This window comes from Periophthalmus magnuspinnatus, chromosome 4 (assembly GCF_009829125.3).
Source record: "Periophthalmus magnuspinnatus isolate fPerMag1 chromosome 4, fPerMag1.2.pri, whole genome shotgun sequence".
Classification (NCBI taxonomy): domain Eukaryota; kingdom Metazoa; phylum Chordata; class Actinopteri; order Gobiiformes; family Gobiidae; genus Periophthalmus; species Periophthalmus magnuspinnatus.
The window spans coordinates 13,871,141-13,895,577 of NC_047129.1; the positions used below are offsets into that span (position 1 = coordinate 13,871,141).

The 24,437-nt window shown below is 37.3% G+C and overlaps 1 protein-coding gene across 1 annotated transcript; it reads left to right on the plus strand.

The window, feature by feature from the left end:
* The first annotated feature begins 340 nt into the window (after positions 1 to 340).
* On the plus strand, positions 341 to 24,237 carry ankrd13c (ankyrin repeat domain 13C). The gene is made up of 13 exons (XM_033965383.2): positions 341 to 1,019; positions 1,934 to 1,975; positions 9,003 to 9,107; positions 12,630 to 12,715; positions 14,120 to 14,165; positions 15,733 to 15,799; positions 16,782 to 16,926; positions 17,627 to 17,758; positions 18,876 to 19,037; positions 22,179 to 22,258; positions 22,342 to 22,440; positions 22,681 to 22,781; positions 22,862 to 24,237. Exons 1-13 carry the CDS (start codon positions 641 to 643, stop codon positions 22,990 to 22,992), a joined length of 1,575 nt encoding a protein of 524 aa, XP_033821274.1. The 5' UTR covers positions 341 to 640; the 3' UTR covers positions 22,993 to 24,237.
* Positions 24,238 to 24,437: the final 200 nt, after the last annotated feature.

Consider the following 24,437-nt stretch of genomic DNA (forward strand, 5'->3'; position numbering starts at 1 on the left):
ATATATGTAGCCTACTAGTTTTATCTTAAAACTGAGCTACCTTAAATCTTGACTTGTTATCAATTAATTTACTTGGATCTAAACACTTTTACCAATGAAAAACTCATTTCATAGTAGTCATAAGAAATCTAGATTTTAATTTTTTTTTTAATAATACTTTTTTTTTGTTATAATTTTTTTTATTTTTTTTTTTATAAATGTATACTCATTATAACTTCACAAACTGTAGTAGACTCTAGGGACCATGGCTAGGACCTACAGCCACACTCATGCCTACAACATGTGTTCATGTTTTGCTCTTTCCCACTTTATCCGATAGTAACCTTCAGCAAACTCTCGCGATAGTTCACGGCGGAAGACATCACCCAATCTGCTCTGTTTCGAGTCTTGTTGGAGCCGCGTATGTTTGCCGTGACCGGGGACAGTTTGTGGGAGCGAGCTGTCTATGTGTTTTCAGGACGACGTAGTCATTACGTGCTCTTAATAAGCCGTGACTTTTGAACACAGATAGTTCATGTGGAGCATTTCTCCGTGTCTCGGAGTTCCTGCAGGCGGATCGCCTTGATCGCGCAGAGGGTCCTCTCCACGGCGGCACCCTCTGCTCCGCCTGCGCCGCCGCCGCCGCCACGGTGTTTAGAAGATGACCGGGGAGAAGATCCGCTCCCTGCGCAAGGACCAAAGGCCCAGCAAAGACGGGGACTTACTGGAGCCCGACGAGGAAGCTGCCACCGGGACTTTTACCGCGTCCAAGGCAAATAACAAGAGCAGAACGAGTAAAATCTTCAGCAACCACAAGTTAACCAGGTCATCCTCCACTCAGCAGCAGCACAACCAGCAGTCACAGATCAACGCCAACACTAGTCCCCTGTCCACGGCCGATGTCATAGACGACAACAACAAGAACCCAGTGATCCGAGCCGCGCAGGACTATCCCGTGCACGAGTGTGTTTTTAAGGGAGATGTCCGGAGACTGTCTTCTCTTATTCGTACGCAGAATATCGCTCAGAAAGATGTCCATGGTAAGTTTCCCAGCTGTTCACTCTAATCGTAGTTTTATTATTCTCGGCTCTTATTTCAGGTGTGGCATATGTGGGCACAGCCAAAAATGTCCACTACTACACAATAACTTTATTCCACGTAAATCTTCTTGCATTTTCTAAGAAGTGTAAACCCAGCAGCTTCAAAGAAAACTGTAACCCACCCACTTCAAAAGTCCTTCAGTCAAAGACCTGGCATGTGCTCTAACAGTGTAAGGCATTAGATACAGACACTTACATTTATTAGTGCAGCTGCCAAATTTCTGTGTCAGTTTTGCACCAAGCTTTTTTACTTGAGTTTTAGCCTAGATTTCAGAATATTGCTTCTGAACAACAATTCCGGATACTATCTCTATATTTTCTCAGGAGGGGCTTGGTGGTGCTGATCTAGCACTTCAGTTTCCCCCCCTTGGACACACTAAAAGCTTGTAACGCCCAATCCACACTAGGTTTGTCAAAAGAATGAAAAACAGATACTGATTGATACTAAAACAAATATTAAAACTTAAACAGTTTTAGTGTAATTTTGAGCTTTATCAGAACTCATCGCATGGTAACAAAGAATGTATGATTTATTTTGTGTATGGAAATTACATTATGTTACTAAAAAAGCACATGTTTTAACTTCATTGTGGTATTGTAATCAGTATCAAGTACTGAATCAATTCCTTGGTATCGAAATTTTAGTATTGCAACAACACTGTTCTACACTTTCTGTAGAGGTAGGTGATATTTGATACAACACTAAATTGGATCAAATGCACTTGTAGCTTTATAAGTTTGAACAGGCTTTGAATAAAATGGAAGCTGTGTTTTCCTGTTACCTTTAAGTCACCAAATGTTATTTATAAATGCTGTTTTTACTTGGTTAAATTGTTTTGCTTTCTCTTCTGCAGGAAACACGCCCTTGCATCTTGCTGTCATGATGGGGCACAAAGGTGAGCAACTAATCGCTGCTTGTCACTGTGGTTTATTTTTGTATCTCCGTGTTGATCCCTATAAACATGTATTGTGGTTTTTTATTGCCACAGTTAGCAGCAGCATTCCATTGGGCTTTTTGCAATTGTTTTGTAAGAAATTGTCAGCCTTTTCTTTGTTAAAATATTCAGCTTTAATGAGCTATATAAATAAATTGACCTTACTGCATTCATTCTATCTCTAAACCACCCCAATCATGCCACGTTAGAAGTGAAAAGATACCTTAAAATATCTACTTCCAAGTTTGGCTAATAATAATAATTTGGAAAGAGGAATCAGATGAGTCAGAAGAATTGGATGAGTTTGTATTGTTACGTAGTTTCCAACTAACTATAACCTGCACTTGGTAAACTAAAAGCAACAGATAAAATATTGATGTCCTGCCTCTTTGAGAATCTTTGCTTACATTCAAGAAGGCTTTAGTACACGCTTCTGAAATTTTAATCTGACTTTTTTTGGCAGTGGATCTTCTGTGAGCAAGTCAGGCGTAGAGTTACCCGTGCTGCTCTGTGTCTTATTTGTTTAACGTCTGCCACTGGAGCATAGTTTCGATTGATTTCACATTTGCACTGTGCGATCCTTGTCACTGGAGTGGAGCCCATGAGTACTAGCAATGCAGACATGCAGGGCTACAAGCGATAGGACACAGTGGAATTGATTGTGCTAATGTGGTAGCCTGTCTTTTGCCACAGAACTGGCTCAGTGTCCTCTAGGGATATTCAGACCAGGCATGCAGAAGGCTGGAGATGAGATCATAGTTTTGGGTGTGGCAGTCCTGCTGTGATGAAGACACAGCACAGGGTTTTTTGTTTGTTTACTGTGGTAGCAATGGGACAGATGCATTTAGTAGAATAATCTGATTTTTATTTTATAATCCCTGAAACTAGGGCTGTGTAATAGGACGTGTAATAACATGAGATTAATGAGATGCTGAAAATAGTAAAATGAATGGTGATATTTTGATCTCAGAGTTCAAAAATATTTTTTGTCAAAACTATATGTCTGTATATGTTTAGCAATTGGGCCTCAACTAAAAATCTTGCAAAATCATGCAGGCAAACCATTGGAGATCTTTCCACTCTTATGGTAGACAATACACACCATGTTCTTTTATTTATTTATTTATTTTGAGCTGATGGGTGAATACAGGAGAAAATATACATCTATCCAGTACACTTAATGTATATTTAACATATTCTTTCTAATTTAGGCTTGAAAATGCATGGGAAGAAGAAAGTGTATTAAATCCCAATGCTCTTGTCACACAACTGTTAACAAATGATTATAGTTTTAGTACTTAATACTGAGAAGATAAAAATAAATCTTTAAGTTAGATCTTGCCTAGAAATACTTAACTGACTGATCAATATTACGGTTCAAGTTAAACTACAGTGACAGTGAAGTAGCTGAAGGAGTTTCCAGCTGCTTTAAATAACACCAAAAGTCCAAAAATGAGAAACTCCCAAAAAATGTTTCATGAAGCCTGACACCAACAGTGAATAGAATCATGATATGATTCATGATATAAGTGAGTGAAAATATGTTATTTTTGTCCTTGTTATGTTGTGCTTAGTTATTATATAGTTGCTCTTTTAAAATGCAGATCTTTGGTCAAACAGACACTTTTCCCCATCCTATCCTCCTATTGGTCTGCTGCCATCTGACTCTGAGTGAGTGACAGGTGGATATAACCACAGTGAAGTGTGAACTCTCACAATATTTGGTTTACTATCAAGAGGAATTATAATCATAATATAGGCTATGTAAGAAAACCATAATATGAATGTTTTGTGATATCAGCCACCCTTAGTTTTACAGGTGTATAGGTTTTACTGCCTCATATTCACAGACTATTCATTATAGCCTTAGTTTTTTCAACTTTGTATTTGATGTATTTGATATATTGAAGAGCACCAAAAGAGCAGTTTTTCAATATCTACACATCCAAATAGCTCCTAAATTTTAGCTCTGTTCACTGTAGTGTTGTGTGGGGTCAGTATCACTAGTGATAAGAGGCATAATCTTGATACAAGAACAAGAATGACTGTAAAGAACTGATCCAGCATCAAGCGTGATGTTGGTTGTTGCCCTGGAAGCTGCATGGATGAATCATTGATTATGTCTCTTGAGAACAAGGGGCTTGTCCATGTAATGGGAACACTTAATACCATACTGACTCATTGTTAGTAATGTAACTTGAACCCTCCTTAATAATATGATAATCATTTCAACCATTATATATAATATGGTGCAAATAGCCCCCAGAAAGCCCCCAGAAAAAGGATATGATAAAAAATATGCTGGCATCACAGCCATCAGCTGTGCAAAATCCTATTCAGCTAGCGCTAACCTAGCAAGAGCATAGTCGACACAAACATGTACAATTATTATTATTATTATAACACAAACTACATTCAATCTTTTGTTTCACATGGTATGTTACTTACGATTGATATTTTCATCTCAAGTTTGTCAAACAATAAAGGATGGTTGTCTAAATAATAAAGTCATAATAATTCCACACATCAGACTTCACCTTCTTGAGTGTAGGATATAAATATGTGGTGTCACCTGGATGCAGATCCCCTGCCTGCCCACCAGCCATGAGACATAGGCACAGAAGCTAACAAGTTTCATTGCTATGATATAGGACCCACTTGTGGACAAACACCAGAACTAACATCTAAACATTGCATTGAAACCGGAAACATGAGGCAGTCTGGTGCCGCAAAATCGATTAGAATCGCTTGCGTTGATCATGGTTATTAAAAAAATACCACAAACGATTAATTGTGGACCTTTTTGATCGTGATTAACGATATTATCGTATATCGTCCCATCCCTGAAATAGAACATTAAGATTGGTCAATATGAAGGAAAAAAATTATAGCCTTTTGTGTTATATCAGCCAAGTGCAAGTTTGTTATATTTTGCATTGTTAAAACAGTTTTAAAGAAAAGCTGCATTTCTATTTTTTTGTCATTATATGTTGTATGGTAGTTTTGAACCTGGAGTAAATGTATTCTGTATTAAGTATTCACACAGCTGCCTCATGATCAGAGCCCCATCTGTAGTTTGAGCACGTCCCGGGGTATTAGATGAGCACTTTATTTCCCAGTCCCACTCCATCCTGCTCTTTCCTCTGCTGGAGTTTTCTTTACAGTTCATGCGCATGAAGTCAATCTGCAGAGCTACAGGGAAATGCACAATATCAATAGATTCAATACAGCTCCAAACTGTGGCTAACAGCATATCGGCTAAATGTTGATATGATGTCTATATCAGCAAGCCTCTATCAAATTATGTTATGATTAAAAATAACTCAACATGAAAATGGCATACTGCTGCAACTAAAAGCTACTAAAATATGACTTATTATGTTATTATCCTCTATTAAAACAGCTTAAAAGTTGTCATATTTCACCCTAATCTAAGACTTACTCTATTTACTGGAACCAAATGAAAATGTAACTGGCCACATTGCAAATTAAATACTTACTACACATTACACATTTTTTTTCTCCCCTGGTGTGCCCTTTAATCTCTAATTTAACATCAATGTTGTTTGTGTCTAATACTGTGCAGGCTTAGTTTAAATCCCCCATTAGATCAGTGTATGTCTGGCTGGCTTTTTACCTGCAACGTAACAGCTTGCCGGGAAACTCAGATGAACACTGCGCCTGACTTGTGCCCTCCTGTTCCCGACACATGATTGCATAATGTATATCAGCTAAACGTTGTCATTATTATTACACAATCATTGGATTTAGCAGGGTGATATATAGGCCACAGACTCCGGGGAATGTGAACTTGCGTCAGTCACTAAGTACCACTACATTTGGCCATCCCCATTTTCCCCTTTTATCAGATTCTCTCTCTTCCTGGATTAGAGTAATGCAGGGAAACAGATGAATATTGTGCAGTTGCAAATAAGACTCTTTGTATGTCTGCACAAAATATTGCTATCGCTATTTGAGTAGGTGGAGTTGCCATCGAATCCCAAAGACTCCATCTATTTAAGCAACAGAATGTTCTTTAAACCTGCTTTTTAGGCATACATCTAATTGCAATAGTAATAGTAATCCGGAAAGGTTTTATTGTTATTTTATATAATATTAAAATCAAATCAAATACAAAAAAATACAATAGTCACTGCAAACGTTATTTTATTTTCTGTGTAGGACAATGTTTTGGGTCATCTTTCGTGTTTAACCTGTCATTTTGATATTAAGGGTCAATGTTTTTAACTTCTGCTGCTAACTAAAATTGTTTTATTTTTGATAGCAGTACCATAAAGGTTGTTTGCCAATTCAGGAGTTTTAACTTCCTGTTAAAGCAGAGCTATTTAGAGCTTTTAACTGTGTTATACTTGTTATAGTTGTTGTTATGACCGGCTCAGCCAGGGAGGAGGGAAGTAACAGTAAACCAGATGTTAAAATGGTATAAATAACGTTGTCTGTGTAATCCTTCAGTCGTCCAGGTCTGATCCATAGTAAACGCCAAAAGTAGAATCTGTCAACTGGACAAAGTTGACAGATTTTACTTTCAGTGTTTACTATAAATAAAGGTGTAATTTAGTGAACAGGAATGTAAAAGGTAAAGTAACAAAAGTGGTATAAAATATTCACGCAAATGTATAAACAAAATAACCTAAACTAAGATATCAAAAATAAAGTTTAACAGATCACAAGATTTGTGTCTTTAAAAACTAGTCACGTAGGTTAAAAACGAGAGACAAAATAAGGGACACATAACCAAACCACGAGTGTCCCAAAATAAACCCGATTCACATAAACCTACAAACAGAAGCAAGTGACAAATTGCATTTTCTTAATCGTCAATATGTGTAGGATTAGGCAGCGCTGTGTAGTCATTTTGGTACAAATGAAAAAAAATCCATCTGCAGCTATCCATAGGAGGGGCTGACAACTTCACGGATCATTCTTGTGCTGACGTTTACGGTGACGCCAGCCTTTTTTTTCTTAAGTTGTTTAAATGAATATTAAGATTTAAAATGTGCAAATTATAACGTAATGATCCATGGGTGTCATAGATTGTTGCTATATAGCAGACACAAACACAATATGTCTTCTGTAAAAGGTGACATTTTGAAGAGCTTTTCCACTCAAAACAAAAAGTTTTTAGTTTTGAACTGTTGATGGCAAAGGTGCTACTTTTTCATCAGTTGAAAACCCATGGATAGGACTAGAGTTGAGGCTTTAGTTCTAGTAAGTAATGTAAAAGAGATCAAAAAACAAACATTGAACTCCAGTGAGAAGAAGACTGGATGAATGAAAAAATTCTTTTATTTACACACACAGCAGGATAGAAGATGTCGACACCTTCGAGACAAGAGCAAAAACATCAAGACAAAAAGTGCAACGCATTGTAGCATTATGTTTTGTTTTATTTTTATTTTTTTCAAAATATAATAATTGTGTTTCCTGAATGATATCATGAGAGCCTGTTCTTTTACATTTAGTGAATATGACTGTTTAGGTTTTTATACCTACAAACAAACTTTTAAAAGCCGCTCCACATCAAACACTAGAGCTCATGATTAATGCAGCACAGAGACAGGCCAGCCAACTGTCACTGTAGGATCTCAGTATTTCTGTCCCTTTGTTGGGTTTATTTTGGGAAATATTTCCAAATGTGTCACACTAAGTTTGTATGAGGCTCTGCCCTGTTTGTCAGTTAAGTACAGATTTAAGTAGTAAGCTTCCACCAAACACTAGAAAATAAATTATACGTATTCAGCCAATATTTGACAGAAATAATTTTATGAAGAGCTGTAAGCTTCACAGAACATCATTGCCACACAACACTTACATGACAAAGTGAATTTATTATTTTTCTGAACAAATTCTTTGTAGCACAGTAATCAAAACTAACACATGAATTCTGAAATATGGATTTATGCATAGTTATTTTCCATGTCACTTTTCTTCATATTGTAAAACCATATTGCTACTAGGGCCTATGTATATTTTCTTAAAAGATTCAACATTTTATTGAAGATGTGGTGGAAATTAGTTTATTTTCTTGGAAGTGGTTAAAGTTACAGGACTGACTGCTTATTACACTGGAAATCCTTTTTATAGAATTGCTGAAAAACAGGTCCGAACTGGAGAGCAGAACCTGTCTGGGTATGCTTGGATGACTCATTGTGTTAACTGAGTGAAAGGCAGCTTGCAAAGCAAGCACCTGTGTGGGATTTTGCAGCATAGACGATTAAAATATTGAAAAATATATGAAGCCTACTTTCTTAAATGCATCCTGTATGAATAGACGGTTAGCGAGCAGTGTCCATGGCCAACCCTTTGCTTTTGTTTTTTCAGAGTTGTCCAGGTGCCAAGGTTTTAATGAATAATGTCACCCACAACAAAACTGACAACCAAGCCGGAACAACAGGCTTGAGTTTTGGCAGGCGGTAGTTTACTGACAGTCCACCCAAACAGTAAAAGGGATTTGGTACTGCACTTACTGCTGATGTAGAAACAGAAAAGGAAAGAGGGTTGCTCTTGCTCTTGCCAACTCCAGTTTAAAATCTGTAAAGATGATGAATGCACGGTAGAGTAGACATAAAACAGTATCTGTGGTGCTTGGTGAAAAGTATTTGAAGACATTGTTGATTAGAGTTGCAACATAAATCACAACTGAATCTACATTGTAATTCGAGTGACCACTTTAGGAAAATCTTCTGCAAGTAATTAAATATCTAGTCTAGTTCTAACCCCTAACCCTATAGTTTAGACCTATACAAAGGTGGTCAGAAGTCCATTTGTGTCTTATCTAACCATTCAGTCTTCTTCCAAATGTTAATGCTCCTAGACATGTTTAAAAATGCACTCGAAGCAAAAACACTTGAATGTTAGTCACATCTATGTACTATACCATACATTCTTGTTCTTCTCTGTGTTAAGCTAAAGTATTGTACATTCAGTGGTTTATATTTACTTTTCTCTCTAAACATGTTCTTTGCAGAGTGTGCCCATCTCCTGCTGGCCCACAATGCACCAGTCAAAGTGAAGAACGCTCAGGGATGGAGCCCCCTGGCTGAGGCCATCAGCTATGGTGACCGTCAGATGAGTGAGTTTCTGAGTGGCTTTGTTTTTTGCCAAACCGAGAGGGCGCTTTGCACGTCTGCCAACAGATCCACTGCACACACACAAACACACACACACACATCCCACTGGTCCAGCGAACGATTTTCAACAAACATTGTGACGTTAATGGAGTTTTGCTTGTGCTTGTGTGAAAACTGTGATGAGGGGAGAAAATGACCAAATCAAATACAAATCAACACATGTCTGTGCCCATTCTTCCAGCCTGATGCTTCCTAGAAAGGCCATGACGTGGGCTGGGCTTCTTTGTGTTGCTGAGGGGAGACATTCCTGAAGTCCCTATAGCTTTTGTGTTCACATGAAAAGCTTAAATTCATTGGTTGTTTCTTTAGCTCTTCATTGGCTGATCAGGCTCAAACCCCAGCCTTGCCCATGCAGCAGTCATTGGCTATATGTATCTTTTTTGCCACAGTGTTTACCAAGTACAGGGTTGATTCATTAATGGTGCACTCTGGATGTTTTTACATAGCAGTCTGAAATTATGGTCTCTCATTTCAGTTTAAAAATCCTTTACTTTAATGCTTGTGTGCTCCAGTGTGACTGACTACGATGTAGCTACTCTGCTTGTGGCCAGATTTTAGATACACTAACCATGGTTGTTGTGTTAACTGTTTTACACCATTTTGTTTAAAGGTGCACTATGCAACTTTTCTGGAGAGGTTCCGCCACATGCTTGATTCCAAGGAGATGTTGAAGCTTTGCCTTAAATGTTCCACAGTATGGCATTAAACCTCTATCTTCTTATGAAGTTACAGGTGTTTTTAAAAATATGCCTTACTTTGAGTGGTGTCGCCTCTCCACTGATCTGATTTGCAACAACCTGGTGATGCCATCTTCTTCTTGTCTCCAAGGAGTTGGAGATGGATGTGTTTAATGCCATACTGTAGAACATTCCAGGCAGAGCAGGTGACAAACCTACTCACTAGAAAAGTTACATAGTGCACTTATTTGCAATTCTTCAAACAGGCTTCAGGAGAATATGTTAATCAAGCATCGAGTAACAGTAATTATGATTCTTGAGATTATAGAAGTCAAAATCTGGCTTTTAATATTGTACTTCAGTTCCATTGTGACTGCAAAATTGTAATCATAGAGTGCCATTTTTATATTCCAGGGTATTGAATGATAGGACTGCAAACTGAGAGCTGTCTGCTGCTGGCTGCATAGGCTGAGTCAGCTTTAACTGGGAACAGTAATAGTACACTTTGTTTTACAGAGGGGCGAAAGTCTGACTGCCCTGACCTCACAGCAACCACAATAGGCATCTGTGTTTATTCAGAACTTTGAAATTCACCTTTATCAGTTTTTCTTTCAGTTTGAACAATGAACCCTGCTGTGTTCAGTGGGGACTATTCCTGTCCGGACACGTTACCATTGCCACTTTCTGGAATTGGTAAAGAATTCAGCTGCCATGACGATAGCTGTGCCAGTGATGTGCCGCGTCTGTGGGTGGCACTGACAGGCAATCACTAATGATCTCAGTGACTGAAAGTGTACCAACCCCCGAGGCTAACAATGATAAAAATAAATTCACTTTTCATTTTCTAAAAGTTAACACAGCAGCCCTGCAGTTTCACCAGGGCTAGGGAGCAATTAATCAAATTTGAATCTAGCTCTAGATTATAGTCATGTCTAAGCTTCAATGATCAGCTTGGGCCTTATAAACCAAGAAGTTTATAGCCAGTCGTCTGTCAATAAAAGTATGTGTCATTTGGAGCAGTGTTCAGACTTGGGTTAAATGGCACTGAATTTGAATTGCTTTGTTTATGGTCATGAAATCCATACTTAATCCATTTTTATTGTTATCTTTGAAATCGCCCAGTCCCATGTTTCACTGCGCTCACTACCTCAAGTCAAATCCGAGTTGACAAATCATTTTTAGTGTGAAGCTTCCAACCATCATTGTTCTATTTTATTGTTTGATTAATGGCTGCATGGTGCCTCTTGGTTGATTAATTGTCCCGACAGGTGACTTTGAGGTTGTTTTGGTTTCTGCGGTGGTCGTGTTTATACTGGGTGGTCGTGTTTTGCTCTTTGCTTGTCCTGGCGAGCGGCACAGATTGGGACATTGCCCAACAGATCTCTTCAACCCTCATTAAACCACTGGGTCTTGATGTGGTCCCTGTATGTGCGTGCATGACTGACCTGACCTACATTGAGAATTGAGGCCTCTGATCCCATGTTGGACTTAAGCAGCACCCCAAAATATTCAATATAATAAAGACCTACCACAGCAGCTGACAAGCAAGATGTACTTTCAATGCCTATTCATATCCCAGACCCAGATATAGCAACATTTTATTAGCTAGAGTAACTTGATTTTATTTATTTAATAGTTTAAGAGCTTATACTTTTACTTTTACATGTATGGAGCTCAACTGCCCACTTTCTTACTCACTGATGGTCTGGAGGTAAATGTCCCATTCATTTTTCTCAGAGTTTTTTGTCAAATTCAAATATTAATGACTTAAAGGCACAACAGAAGTGAACTTGCTATGTGAAAACCTAACTTTTTTTTTTCTAAAATGGTGAAGCCTTTGTTGATTTGCTGTAGAAAAAGGATCAAATCATTTTTTCAGTTGATGGCCAGAACTAAAAGCTTAATGTGAACCGCACTGAAATCTCCAGTGACTTTGCCTCTCCCTCAGGTCATGAACGAGGTTACTAGAACAGCTCATTAACTTGCACACGCCTTTATCATTCACGCTTGTTTTGTTTGAATTGCCAGGCACTCTTATGATCACTGCAGGCAATGTAACATGATTGGCAGGGTTGCCAAAGGGTGAGCCCCATGTGGCCGTAGGAGGTAAATGTAACCAAGCAAAATGTGTCATTATTACTGTAAACTTGCCTTACTTTGTCGTGGTTGTTGCTGCTTAATAATGACACCAACATAGCAGCAAGAATCAAAAGAAAATGTTGAAACGATTGCTGTAAATTTACATTGAATTTCACAAACAGATTTAGTAGTGAAGATTTTTCCTTGTATATTCCATGTACTTATAAGCAGTGATGGACAGATTGATACCAATATTGATACCAACTGAGGCATCAAAAAATATATGCACTTTGTGCCAAAATGTTTGCCTGAAATCAATTTTTATTTTTTTTTTGAAGTACAGATTTAGATTGTATTTTATCTACACATATACAGTAATTTGTTATCAATTCAAACTGGGGTGGAGTGAAACTATTGACCGCCTCTATATTGAAAAATAAAATTCTTTCTTACTTGGTATCAGATCGAAACAAAAATCACTGGTGTTGCCCATCACTACTTATAAGTGCTGAAATTCCAATTAGCAGTGGTTTCCTGTCCAGAAAAGCAGACTGCATTACATTGATGATAACAGCTAAGAGCACACTCGTATCACTTCCTGTTTGAGTGCCATCGCCACTTTTCCCACACGGCCAGAAGGTCATCACTAATGCTGCCGGTGCTGCATGTGCTTCTAATCTCCAGCTCTTTCTCTTGTGTCCTCTTTAGTCACGGCGCTGCTGAGGAAGCTGAAGCAGCAGTCCAGGGAGAGCGTGGAGGACAAGCGGCCCAAGCTGCTCACTGCTCTTAAAGAAGTATGCCACTTAGATGCTTTCAACTATGACTTTAATGTGGACTTAAGCTTTTATTAATGCACAATATTCAGTTCACATGGATATCTGTCAAAGCTGAGCTAAAATGTTTCTGCTGTTTGCACCCATCACTGGCATACTGCTTCAGTTAAAGGGAGCAGGGATTATACATGAAAGTGAATGGTTGTCTGAGACTAGCAGGTGTAGCTTGCCCCGTTTACCTGAGACCCTTAACTAGAAAACACGTGAACTACTCCTGATATATCCTGATGCATTGAACGTTGAACTTCACATACATAATTGGCAAGACTCTCACCCAGCTCCTATGGACATTAGGTGGGGACACAAATTGTTTACAGTACATTTAAGGTTTTGAATTCTCTATTATTTTTATTTTTGTCAGGCCAGTGTATGTTAATGGACATACATGATAAACATGCTGTAAACATGCCAGATTGCAGCCATGGGCTAATTTCCATCCAATGTCCCATTTACACTCTCACAAACACACTCTCATGTCTTTGAAAGAGGATGAGAAGTCAGAGAACAGGGAATCCACATTAACAAATGGACACACGTGGCATGGGTCCCAAACATACGGTGTATTTAATGTGTGAGCAGCATGTTATTGAGGCATAATTACATAGCTCATTGATTATATGTGTCATAGACGTGTGCAAAAGCAAGATGCATTCATAGTGTTTAGGATTACCGGGCAAAGATTTGTACAGTGCAAGAGTGAACTCCCAATTTCTAAAGTTGGCAAATGCAGTGTTATAGCGTCATATTATAATACATGTGTCTTCAGGTCAGTTAAGCATCACCACCACCCCCACAGTACTGCAAAAGAAGGAGCAGTTGAAATTCTTAATAGTCTTTTTGAAGCAAACTTTTGAGACCTGTGGCATTAACTGTGGGTACCCACAGCAGTTGTTGCGGTTTTGAGGTTTTCCTTTTGTTCCGAATCTTACATTTTTTTTTGCTTTGTGACTCATTCATGGCTGCATAGGACTTTTAAAAATATTCCTTTAAATCGTTTTCACAATCCCAGTAAATCCTAGCATACACTGTCTGTAGGACTTCATAATCACTCTTTGAGTATTGGTCATGCTTTGCGAGTGCTGGTGTAGTGCAGATCCCCACCCTGCAGGTCTCTTCTTACTCAGTAACTCACCACATAATTGGACTGTATTGAGCTGTGGCAGTCAGCCGTGGTGCGTTTTAAGCACTTCAGATCTGAGCTGCTGAGCTGAACCTGTACTTTCACTTAAGCCTAAAAGAGCTATTTAATGTTGTAATATTTAAGCAGCCGGGTTCTTGTTTTGCACTGTTAAGATTAATTATTACTTTCATTTTGTAGAGTGCCTAATCATTTTAAATACTGTGTTTTATGGTTTTCCATTACAGCTTGGAGACTTTTATTTGGAGCTACATTGGGACTTTCAAAGTTGGGGTGAGTTAGTTTTGAAATGTGTTGAAATGTATGTCTATTTGTATGTTTTTATCTCATGTATATTGGTGGCATCCCTTCATTTATATTTCTTTTTACTAATGAGAGTCTTTTAGAAATGAAAAAAATAAAATAATAACAAATGTCGCTGAACTCTAATTTAGGTCATTACACAGCAAAGGAAGAAAAAAATGAAATATGAAAACTGGTTCCCCTCTCAAAGTGGTGGAATTGTTATAACGTTCAATCTTTGATATTTTGAAGCATATGGCTCTAAGGGAATCTAAATTGTCCTTGCTGCAAAGAGATTGTGATCAAATAAAGCAAAAACCTTTGTTGATAGAATTCATCACTGTCTAGTTTCACCTTATGTCTGCCATGAAGGACTTTCAGGGCTGATAAACACCTCCTATGTTTTTGACTTTGAAATGACATCCAGGAGGCTTTTACATATGTCAATAATAGTACATATGCTGTGCTGTTAATGTACAGCGGTCGGACTGGGCCAGACTAGGCATATTATATGACCTGATATACAATGCCCATATACAGAAAGCCATTTGCTAGAAACTCACTGACCTATGAGCTTGCCTAGTCCACCATCATCTACTAATAAATAATACATAATAGACTGTGCGAATAGAACTCTGCAAATAATCACATTTTAAGTGAGACTGAGATTCAGTTATTGTAATTGTACATGTCCAGCTTGGGCCTTTTTAATGGAGAGGTCCACAGAGTCAGTAAAAGTATATGGTTATTGGTTAAGAAGACAAAAGACAACATCAAAATCTAATCAAAAAGTACCCATAAATATGAAAAAAAATAAAAATAAAATGATGGTCCATTTTTGTTCATATCACCCAGGCTTAATGCATATGTAGTAGTCAAGTCAAGTCATATTTATTTATAAAGCACATTTAACACAACCACAGCTGCCCAAAGTGCTGTGCAAAGGCAATAGAAAATGTAATCTTATAAAATGAAATGTGCAAAAACACAATAAAACAATACACATACAATATACACTCATACAGCTCATGTTAAAAGCCAGTCCAAACACATTAGTTTTTAACAAATATTTAAAAATATGTAAAGACTGGGCTGTTCTAATACACAGAGGAAGATTGTTCCAGAGTGTGGGACCAGCTACAGCAAAAGTATATTATTCTGGTCACTTTTAATCATTAAGAAAGTAAAAGAAATCCAGTTTGATCCGGCAGTATCACATGGTTATTTGGGGAAAAAAAGCCGTGTTTTCCTTAAGGCCTTGTACTCCCTGTGATGCTCCACTGGGATTACTTAAATTTAGCTTCTTGACTAAATCACTTTGTGCTGTTAAATCTGTTTTGGTTCATTTTAGTAATGCTCAAGGATATCTTTGAGTTGGTTCAAATTAGTCACGCTATGTGGAGTATAAAATATTGAGCAATCCTTTCTCTTATATAGCACGTCCTGTACATACCTCTGCGGTCTTGATTTTGTTAAAGCAATGGTTAGTTTTTATTACTGGGCAGGGTTTCTACATCTAGGTTGACCTGTGTTTCTTCTTTATTTTTTCATATTGCAGTGCCTTTGCTGTCACGAATACTGCCATCGGATGCATGCAAGATCTACAAGCAAGGAATTAACATCAGGCAAGTTATAGCAGCAAATGTGTACCTGTAGAAATAGTTTATAGGGAGAAGTCTGGATCATAAAATATTCCACAGCAGAATCTTGTCAACGTCAGTGTTTTCTGTTGTCTTTGCTTTTCTACCACCTCAGTTCAAACCTTCTTTAGTGAACCAGAGTGTGAAATCCATAACTGCACAGGCACTTTTCATTGGCTGTTGTTTAAAAATACAATAGGCTACACTCGGGTTGAAGAGTTGAAGAATGTTTTATTAATGGATCAGAATCTGAAATCTGTGCTACTTTAAAATCAAAGACACAACAATCGGTTCACATCACAATCACTGACGATGTTTAAAATTTAGTGTAGAGCATGAAATATAGCATTTGTGACAACCTAGTTTTAATCAGTTATTATTTAATCAGTATTATTCTTCATAATATAAGACTCATCTGCACATTTCTTTTTAATCTCCAGATGACATTAGATTAAGTGTGTTACTTTCAGTGTAGCTAGCTCCTCCCTTCACATAGATATAAATCAGTGTCCGCAAGTAATCAAATGAGTAGTGAAACATCTTCACTCCGACAACTTTTTGTCCAGTTGATAGATTTGAATTATTATTTCAGTAGTTCAATTTAAAGAACTGTCCAAAACCATTGAAACATTTACATCATGACGTGCTATCATTATTCTCGATGGCCGCCCTTCTTGATTTGGTATTCAAAATGTCTTTATTGTCTCCTGGATTTACATGGTGGAAGTAACTCATTAGTCCTAGTACTGTCCCTGCAAGTTGTATTCAGACAATAATACCATCAGACTTCTACTGAACCTACTACACACTGCTCCATCTGCTTGTCTCTTTGCTGTCACACCCCATTCCAGGACCATGAAAAGTCCAGTGCTAGTAGTCTTATTTAGCACTAAATGATTTGCACTGTCTGATCAGATCCACTATCACTAAACAGTTTCTCATGTTTTGTCTTTCTTGGTGCTTTCAGACTTGACACGACTCTCATAGACTTTAGTGATATGAAGTGCCAACGTGGAGACCTCAGCTTCATTTTCAATGGCAACGCGATCCCCTCCGAGTCTTTTGTGGTGCTGGACAATGAACAAAAGGTTTATCAGCGAATACATCATGAGGTTTGTGTGAAAACAAAGGCAAAATGTCCAGCGGGTCAGCAACGCCTACCACCTGAAATGCAATCTTAATCCATTTTCAACATTAATGACAGCATCGTATTATACTGAAAATTCTAATCTTAAAGGCATTTTTGTATTATTTACAAAATATCCCCTGCTTGTCTGCTTGGAGATGTTATTGCTTTAACTGAAATGTTCCACTGTACAGCATTAAACTTACCATCTTCTATCTGTGGAGAGACAACCATGCTCACTCTACGAATGCACTTTAATGAATTATTGACTAAACAACGGTAGTTTTTAATGCCATATTTTAAATAATTCCAGGAAAAGCAATAACCTCTCCATTGAGACACACAAGTGACGGACCCCCTCAACCAGACCATAGTGCATTTGTAAATTATTTCATTTATGTTTCCTTCACTTTATTTATAATACTCAACTAATTTCAAGATTTTTCCAGGAATCTTTGGGTTCGTTAGACATTCAACATGCTTCCTCTGTACTAGATACATTTCATTATGTGTCAGATCAGGTCCTGTTACATGTACGTGCTTACACTGTCTACAACCCTCTTCTACTTGATACAAGAAACCAAAGGGCACTTGTATCACCTATCTAACATCTGATTGAATTTACTGTACATGCCTCAATTTAATGTACTTAACCTTATTAAATTTCTGTTCCATGTATTTTTCAGGAGTCCGAAATGGAAACAGAGGAAGAGGTGGACATTTTGATGAGCAGTGACGTTTACTCTGCCACATTGTCGACCAAGTCCATTACATTTTCGCGAGCACAAACCGGGTGGCTCTTTAGAGAAGACAAGACGGTGAGTTTGAGCGATCTTGTTTCCAGACTGTTGCCACCCCAAAATTTTGAACCATTCTGTCTGGGTCTCATGGGTAAATTTCCGGGATCTTAAGCCCCAGACAGAAAGTTAAGGAATTTCCTATATCCTCTGACAAATGAAAAATTAAGTCCCCAGATGTGTGTGTGTGTGTATGTTTCTTTGTTTTTTTCCACCTTTGTACTTTTGATGTTTTACTTTCTTCATAGACAGAAATTATAACATCATCAAATCAAATCATAATTAAACTATGCACTATGTAATTTTTATAGTGGAGGGTGCGTAACCTGCTTGTGTCATAAAATTGTTACTGCTTTGATGGTAATTTTTCCACAGTATGATATAAACATTCTAATTCAATAGCATGTGTTTTTATTGCCCGAAATGACTGTGTTTTATTTGCCTGGGATCCAAAATACACACTTATTCAATACTTTACGAAGATGAGAGTCTGGTCACCGGTGAATGTCTGTCTTCAGATGGGCGTGATTGAAGGAAGGATTAACCAATCAGGGACACGCAAGGTCCATATCAAAACAAATATGGCTGCTATGATTAAAAAAGACAGGCAAAAAATATCACAAGGGACTGAGAAATACTGAGGATTTTTGCAGACTCAGTGAGCAAAGCACTAAACTCTGTTAATCTGAAGGGAGGGAAATGTAATTTTTGTCTGTAAATGATGGATGACTGATGAGCTCTTTGGTTTCACATGGGTCACTGAAAAAAACAAATCTGATTGCACGATTACGTTTGGTCAGACTCGAGACACGACGGAGGGAGTGGGGACCAGACTGATTCCAATCTGTACAAAAAAATACAGAGAGAGATTTGGGATTTGCCAGGCAAAAGTTTTGTGTCATTTTCCAGGCAAAACTGCACCTTCTCCATGGAGACTATGGGGTTCCAGACCCTCCACCTGAATAAAATGACATAATGCCCCTTATATAAATGAATGAGGCACAGTGTTTGATAGAAACCGTCGATGTCCTGCTCTACAGTCTGTTGTGCCTTGTGGTGAAATTTACTGTTTAAAATAGACTGAACTAGATTAGACTCTGCAATGACTTACTTACCGTACCATTTGTCTTTTCTTTAGGAACGTGTAGGAAACTTTTTGGCAGATTTTTACTCCGTTAACGGACTGGTGCTGGAGTCCCGCAAGAGACGAGAACATCTGAGTGAGGAGGACATCCTGAGGAACAAAGCCATCATGGAGAGTCTGAGTAAAGGAGGAAACCTCATCGAGCAGAACTTTGAGGTAGAGCACACTCTCATTTGTACTTTTACTTTGATATTTCAGGACCAAACACAAATTAGAATAGATTCTAAAACTAGATTATGTGACTTGAAGGTCCACTGAGTAACTTCAAGTGAACGTACCTACCTACTGGCTACTTGCTAGTCTCCATGGTAATGTTATTGCTTTTCATGGAATGTTCCACTGTGTGGCATTAAAAGTGTCTGTCTTGCATTTATTTGATTACAGGTGTTTGAATGTTTAAAAAGATTGTATTCTTACAATGAGCAGGCTTTAATCTCCATAGATGACATGGCCTGTAAATTGTCATCACCAACTTGTATTGCTATACTGTTGAAGATTCCAGGCAAAGCAATAACATCTCCATGGAAACAAAAAGGAACAAGATGTTTGGTATATCAAATGAATCTAATCAGGAAGTACAAATGTCTGTACAGTATGTGATGTGTATGGATTAGAAGGACAAGCAACAGACCAACTTAATTAATGCATCATGATATAAACTCTGAAGATTATCTCATTGAGTTTTGATTTTGTTCGTTCTTCCCGTAACACCAGTTTATATAGCAATAAACTAAAACTCTGCAATTTTTAGCTAAAAGTTAGTCTTATTTTAGACCAGTTTTGCACACAATCCTTAAGCTGTACTAAGATCATTTGGAGTATATGCTCAATAAAAGAAGTGTTGGTCTATCTGTATATATCTACAGCACAACCTCCAGTCCAGTCCTGAAACTGTCCTGTCCCGGTGGAATCTTGGGGTAGGGTGGTCACATTCAAAACAAACCTCACATTTCTTATGGCTATTTAAGTGGCATGGACCTTTATCAGTCAACTGCATTTATCTACACATTCCTACTTGCCCTATGTACTGTATTTGACCTTTGTTTATACAATTCACTCAGTGCCCATGCCACTTTGTTTGCGAGAGAGTCTCAACACTGCCACCATGTGGTTACAGACACAGCTACACTTTCAGCAGAATGTTTCTAGTGTTTGAGCACAAAGCACAAAGCCACTCTCACTGAAGCCTCTCTACACCACTGGACTTTATTGTTGCTCTTTTTGTTGTTGGCATTACTTTTGTCCTTTTGTGCCCTTTGCTTTTGTTGTAAATGAACATCTGTATTCAGTGTTGAAGAAGTCTGCTTTGTTAAAAGATGAAGTCCACTAGGCCTTTATTTCAGAAAAAATAGTAACCGGTCAGCTATTAAAATAATCCGATTTTGATCATTGTTTATCTTACACAGACCTAAAGCACATGCAAAAAGATCTTTTATAACAATGACACCAGTAGTATTACATCAAAATGTCTAAAAAGTATAAACTGTTTATGTATGTAGTTATTTATTTACTACAGTGTATTCATAAATATGCTATGTAGAAGTATTAGTCAGCCTATTTCAACATTTAATTGGTGACTATTATTTAAGAAGGCAGTTTTTATATATTACTAGTCAACTAAATAAAAATAAAAAATATATATATATATATATATATATATATATATATATATATATATATATATATATATATAAATAAAATAATGACTTGTTGACTACGAAAATCATTATTAGTTGTAGCCCTAAGGTCTACAAGGCTGAGGCACAGTAGCTTTAGCCTAGATGTGTTGACCTCGGACTGGCTTAGCTCTGAGCCTGTGGACACTTTCAAACAGGGCTTCCAAAATTGATCGCACGACTGAAGCTCAAAGCTGACGGTGCTGTGGAATGATGGAGGGGCGGAGGGGCATACCAGGGCAGTGTTTTCTGTCTGGACCACAACAGCAGTGAGTGAGAGAGCTCCAAACATGTCTGTGATGACAAGCCAAAGGCGAGGTTCAAAACAGGGCTGTGTTTGTGTCTCCAGAAAGTCCTATTTGCTATGTGTAGAAGAATCCTCTGTGGTTCAAGTCAACCTCTACACCTTTCCATTGGTTTTTGTCCTAGTTGCTTTATTTATCTCAGCAAAAAGCAAGGTCAGGCAGTTCATATTCACTTTAGACAGTTATTTTAAGAGCAGTTCATCCTCTAGCTGGAATTATACCCTCAATATTCAGCTGGCTGTTGCAAAAAATATATATATTTTTGAAATATATATTTGAAGTACGGTATATTGCTACAAAAAATATCACAATAAACAAAACTACTTTAAGTCAGTGATACAATAACCCCAAAGTAATTCCATTTAACCCTTCTTTAAATGAACAGTATCTTTAAAAAATTGAACACCGCACAGAAAGACTTGCGTACTTGGATAGTATCATTATTAAGTTACATGTCAATTATTCAGCCCTCGAAAGCTCATATATTAATGAATGATAAAAATGTAAAAATGTGCAAAAAGGGGGTACACACTAAAATTGAGCCCCAAAAATATTGTTCAGCTTTCATTTCATAACAGGTGATGAATTTAAAACCCATCACTGTGCACTATGAAAAATAATTTGGCCATCACTGTCTGTCAGGAGAGAACAACACTGTATAGAATGTAATTATAGGGAATACTTGATAGACTGGTGATACAGGAACTTTTAATACAAGATCACATGATTATCAACGTCTAAAAACTGGCCACACCAGAACTGAAATGGGGGAAAAAAGCTTTTCGTTATTTTATTTCTCAGAAGTTGAATACATTTCAAGGACATGTAAAACTGGATACGCTGGTGCCACTAATGCAGTTTAATAAACTGGTGACATTTATAATCACACCTGCTCCTGTTTATGTTTTAAATTGACCTATATATTTGTTTAATTTGTTAGTTTGTTTGTATTTTTCTGTATTTTAAACAGGGCACTCATGAAAAGGAGAGTCTGAGTGCTCTCAAGATAAAAAAAAAAAAAAAAAAAAGAAAAATCAGTCAGTATAGTAATCATTTTGACAGGCCTGTGAATTAAAGTTAATCAATTGGAAAGACATATTAACATGACCTTAATAATCATTTACTTGAATATATTTTTATCTCAAAATTCTCTGCAAATGTATGTGATACAATCAATAGATATGTTTTATGTATGAATAGGTGTCTGTTTTTTGGTGCACTGACCCCCTCTAGTGGTTCTTTTTTTTTTTTGGTTTATCCATTTCAAATTCAAGAGATGTGCAGCCTTCACCTCTAACTGTTAACATGTTTTGCAGCCAACAAGAAGGCAATCTTTAACCCCCCCAATGCCCAACACTATATCTTGGGAGGAATACATCACAGCTGACAATGGAAAGTGAGTTGCACACAAAGCAAGGATTTATAAGTGTTGGATTGTAATCTCAGTAATGCATTCTCTTTGTTTTATTATTCATTTAGAGCGCCACATCTTGGACGAGAGCTTGTGTGTAAAGAAAGCAAGAAGAACTTTAAAGCTACAATAGCAATGAGTCAAGACTTCCCACTGGGCATTGAATCGTGAGTATTTGGATTTTTAAGTGTCATTTGGTTTTGTTTATTTATTTAACAGAACAAGACACACAAAAACATAAAACATGAAATAGAAACAGTGAAGAAGTAAAAATGTAAATCTATCCTACTGTTCAATCTCAATTTCTTTTACATTTTTGGTGAAAAAAAGTTTGAACACTCCAGATCTAGTCATTTTCAGATGAGATGTTGTAATGTTCTTTATGTAAAGCAATTCCTCTGTCACAGGTTGTTAAATGTCCTGGAAGTGATTGCACCGTTCAAGCACTTTAATAAACTCAGGGAGTTTGTTCAGATGAAGCTCCCTCCAGGCTTTCCAGTCAAGCTTGGTAAGTAAACATTGAAACTGTTTTATTAAAAAGTAAGAAGAAAAATATGATGACAACATTATGTATTGTGTTCCTTTCAGACATCCCTGTTTTCCCTACAATCACAGCCACAGTCACATTTCAGGAGTTTCGCTACGATGAGTTTGAGCCATCTATTTTTACCATTCCCGAGGAATACAAAGAAGACCCTAGTCGCTTTCCTGACCTTTAACTTTGGATCAAAGTAGCATGTAAAGAGGGCAGTTCTTTTACTTCACAAAAATTATAGAAAAAGACAGTGAAGCATTAATAAGTATGAACATTCTTAACCACTTGGGCCGGTGAAATAAAAACTCAACATTCAGTTGTGAAGAGTTGAGTTGCTCTAAAGCCCAAGCAGTCCTGTGTCTGTACCAGAGTAGCTAAGGGCATTGAAAATCTCTATTTGACTGCAGTTGTGCCGTGTAAACGTTCACTGGACAAGGACGAGCAGTGAGTCGATGCTTTGTATGTAAGTTTATATGTATTGTTCATAAAGGGACTGTAAGTACGTGACTGTAGTCAATCACTGAAGTGTACAAGAGGGATTCCACTAATACATTGTTACAGTTCATTTGTAGAGTTTGGCAGAAAAAAATAACAAAAATCTATTTTTCAGGTTTAAAAAGAATGGGGTTTAATTTAAAGTTTTATTTTAATCTTATGAACGTTAGTGATTTTCCAAAGATGTGTCGGCTCTTTCTATGCTGACTTTTACTACTTCAATGAAGTAGATGCTTCATAGATGAGAAATTAACTTCACAAAATCACATAAACTCTTTGTATTAAAATTGAGTTGACAGGGCATTGCATAGTGCCTGGACACTTCATGATGAACTACGGACTATGTTTTTACATTGTCAGTATATTTAGCCAATCTTGGTCATGCTTCAGATCAAAGGTAACAGAACTCCACATGTTTTATAACAGTTCAGTCCAGCAGTGAAAACTGACCTGCAACTGCAATACATTTGCAGATGTCATTGAGGTTTGCATCATTCAATTTTTGTTTGTTTTACAAAAAGTTTGGTCTGCACACAGTATGTAAATATGGTACATATTTTGTGAGGGATAACTTGTCTTACGTTTTATTTTTTTGAGGGAAAATATGGATTTCTATGTAGGTTATGTTTACTTTAATTAGTGAGCTGTTGCTATTTTGTACAGACTTGTATTATTTTCACAATGTTTATGTCCCTTTATTTGAAAACTTTTACTGCGTGGGTGCAAAGTTTGTATTTACAGTAACGTAAAAAGCACAAAGAAATGTCAATTTAAAATCTAAGATAACATTGGTTCTACTGTGTCCTTACATCTGCTGCTATGGCTTTTTAGCCTCACTGTGTGGATACAAGGTTCCTCTTCAGACGCTCCTTATGTCTTTTTAAAACTAAAGGCACAACCACAAAGAACAAGGTATTTAATTACTGACATTTGATCCATTTCTCTTTTGTTTTTTTGTCTGTTCTGACCCAGATGTTGGGTATGTGCCTCCACACTATTGTTCAAAAGTTGTTCATTATAGCTTCAGCTTAGTTTTTACATTTACTCTAGAGTGAATCACCAACCATGTCAGTTGTACAGCAAAGCTGTAAAAGTCTGCTACACTATTTTTATATATAATACTAAAAATAAAAC

Excerpts from the sequence above, each read along its gene's own strand:
- ankrd13c (XM_033965383.2), top strand. The coding sequence starts at position 641 with ATGACCGGGGAGAAGATCCGCTCCCTGCGCAAGGACCAAAGGCCCAGC. Across the intron at positions 1,976-9,002 it reads TGTCATGATGGGGCACAAAG|AGTGTGCCCATCTCCTGCTG; the intron begins GTGAGCAACTAA and ends TGTTCTTTGCAG. Across the intron at positions 12,716-14,119 it reads TGCTCACTGCTCTTAAAGAA|CTTGGAGACTTTTATTTGGA; the intron begins GTATGCCACTTA and ends TTTCCATTACAG.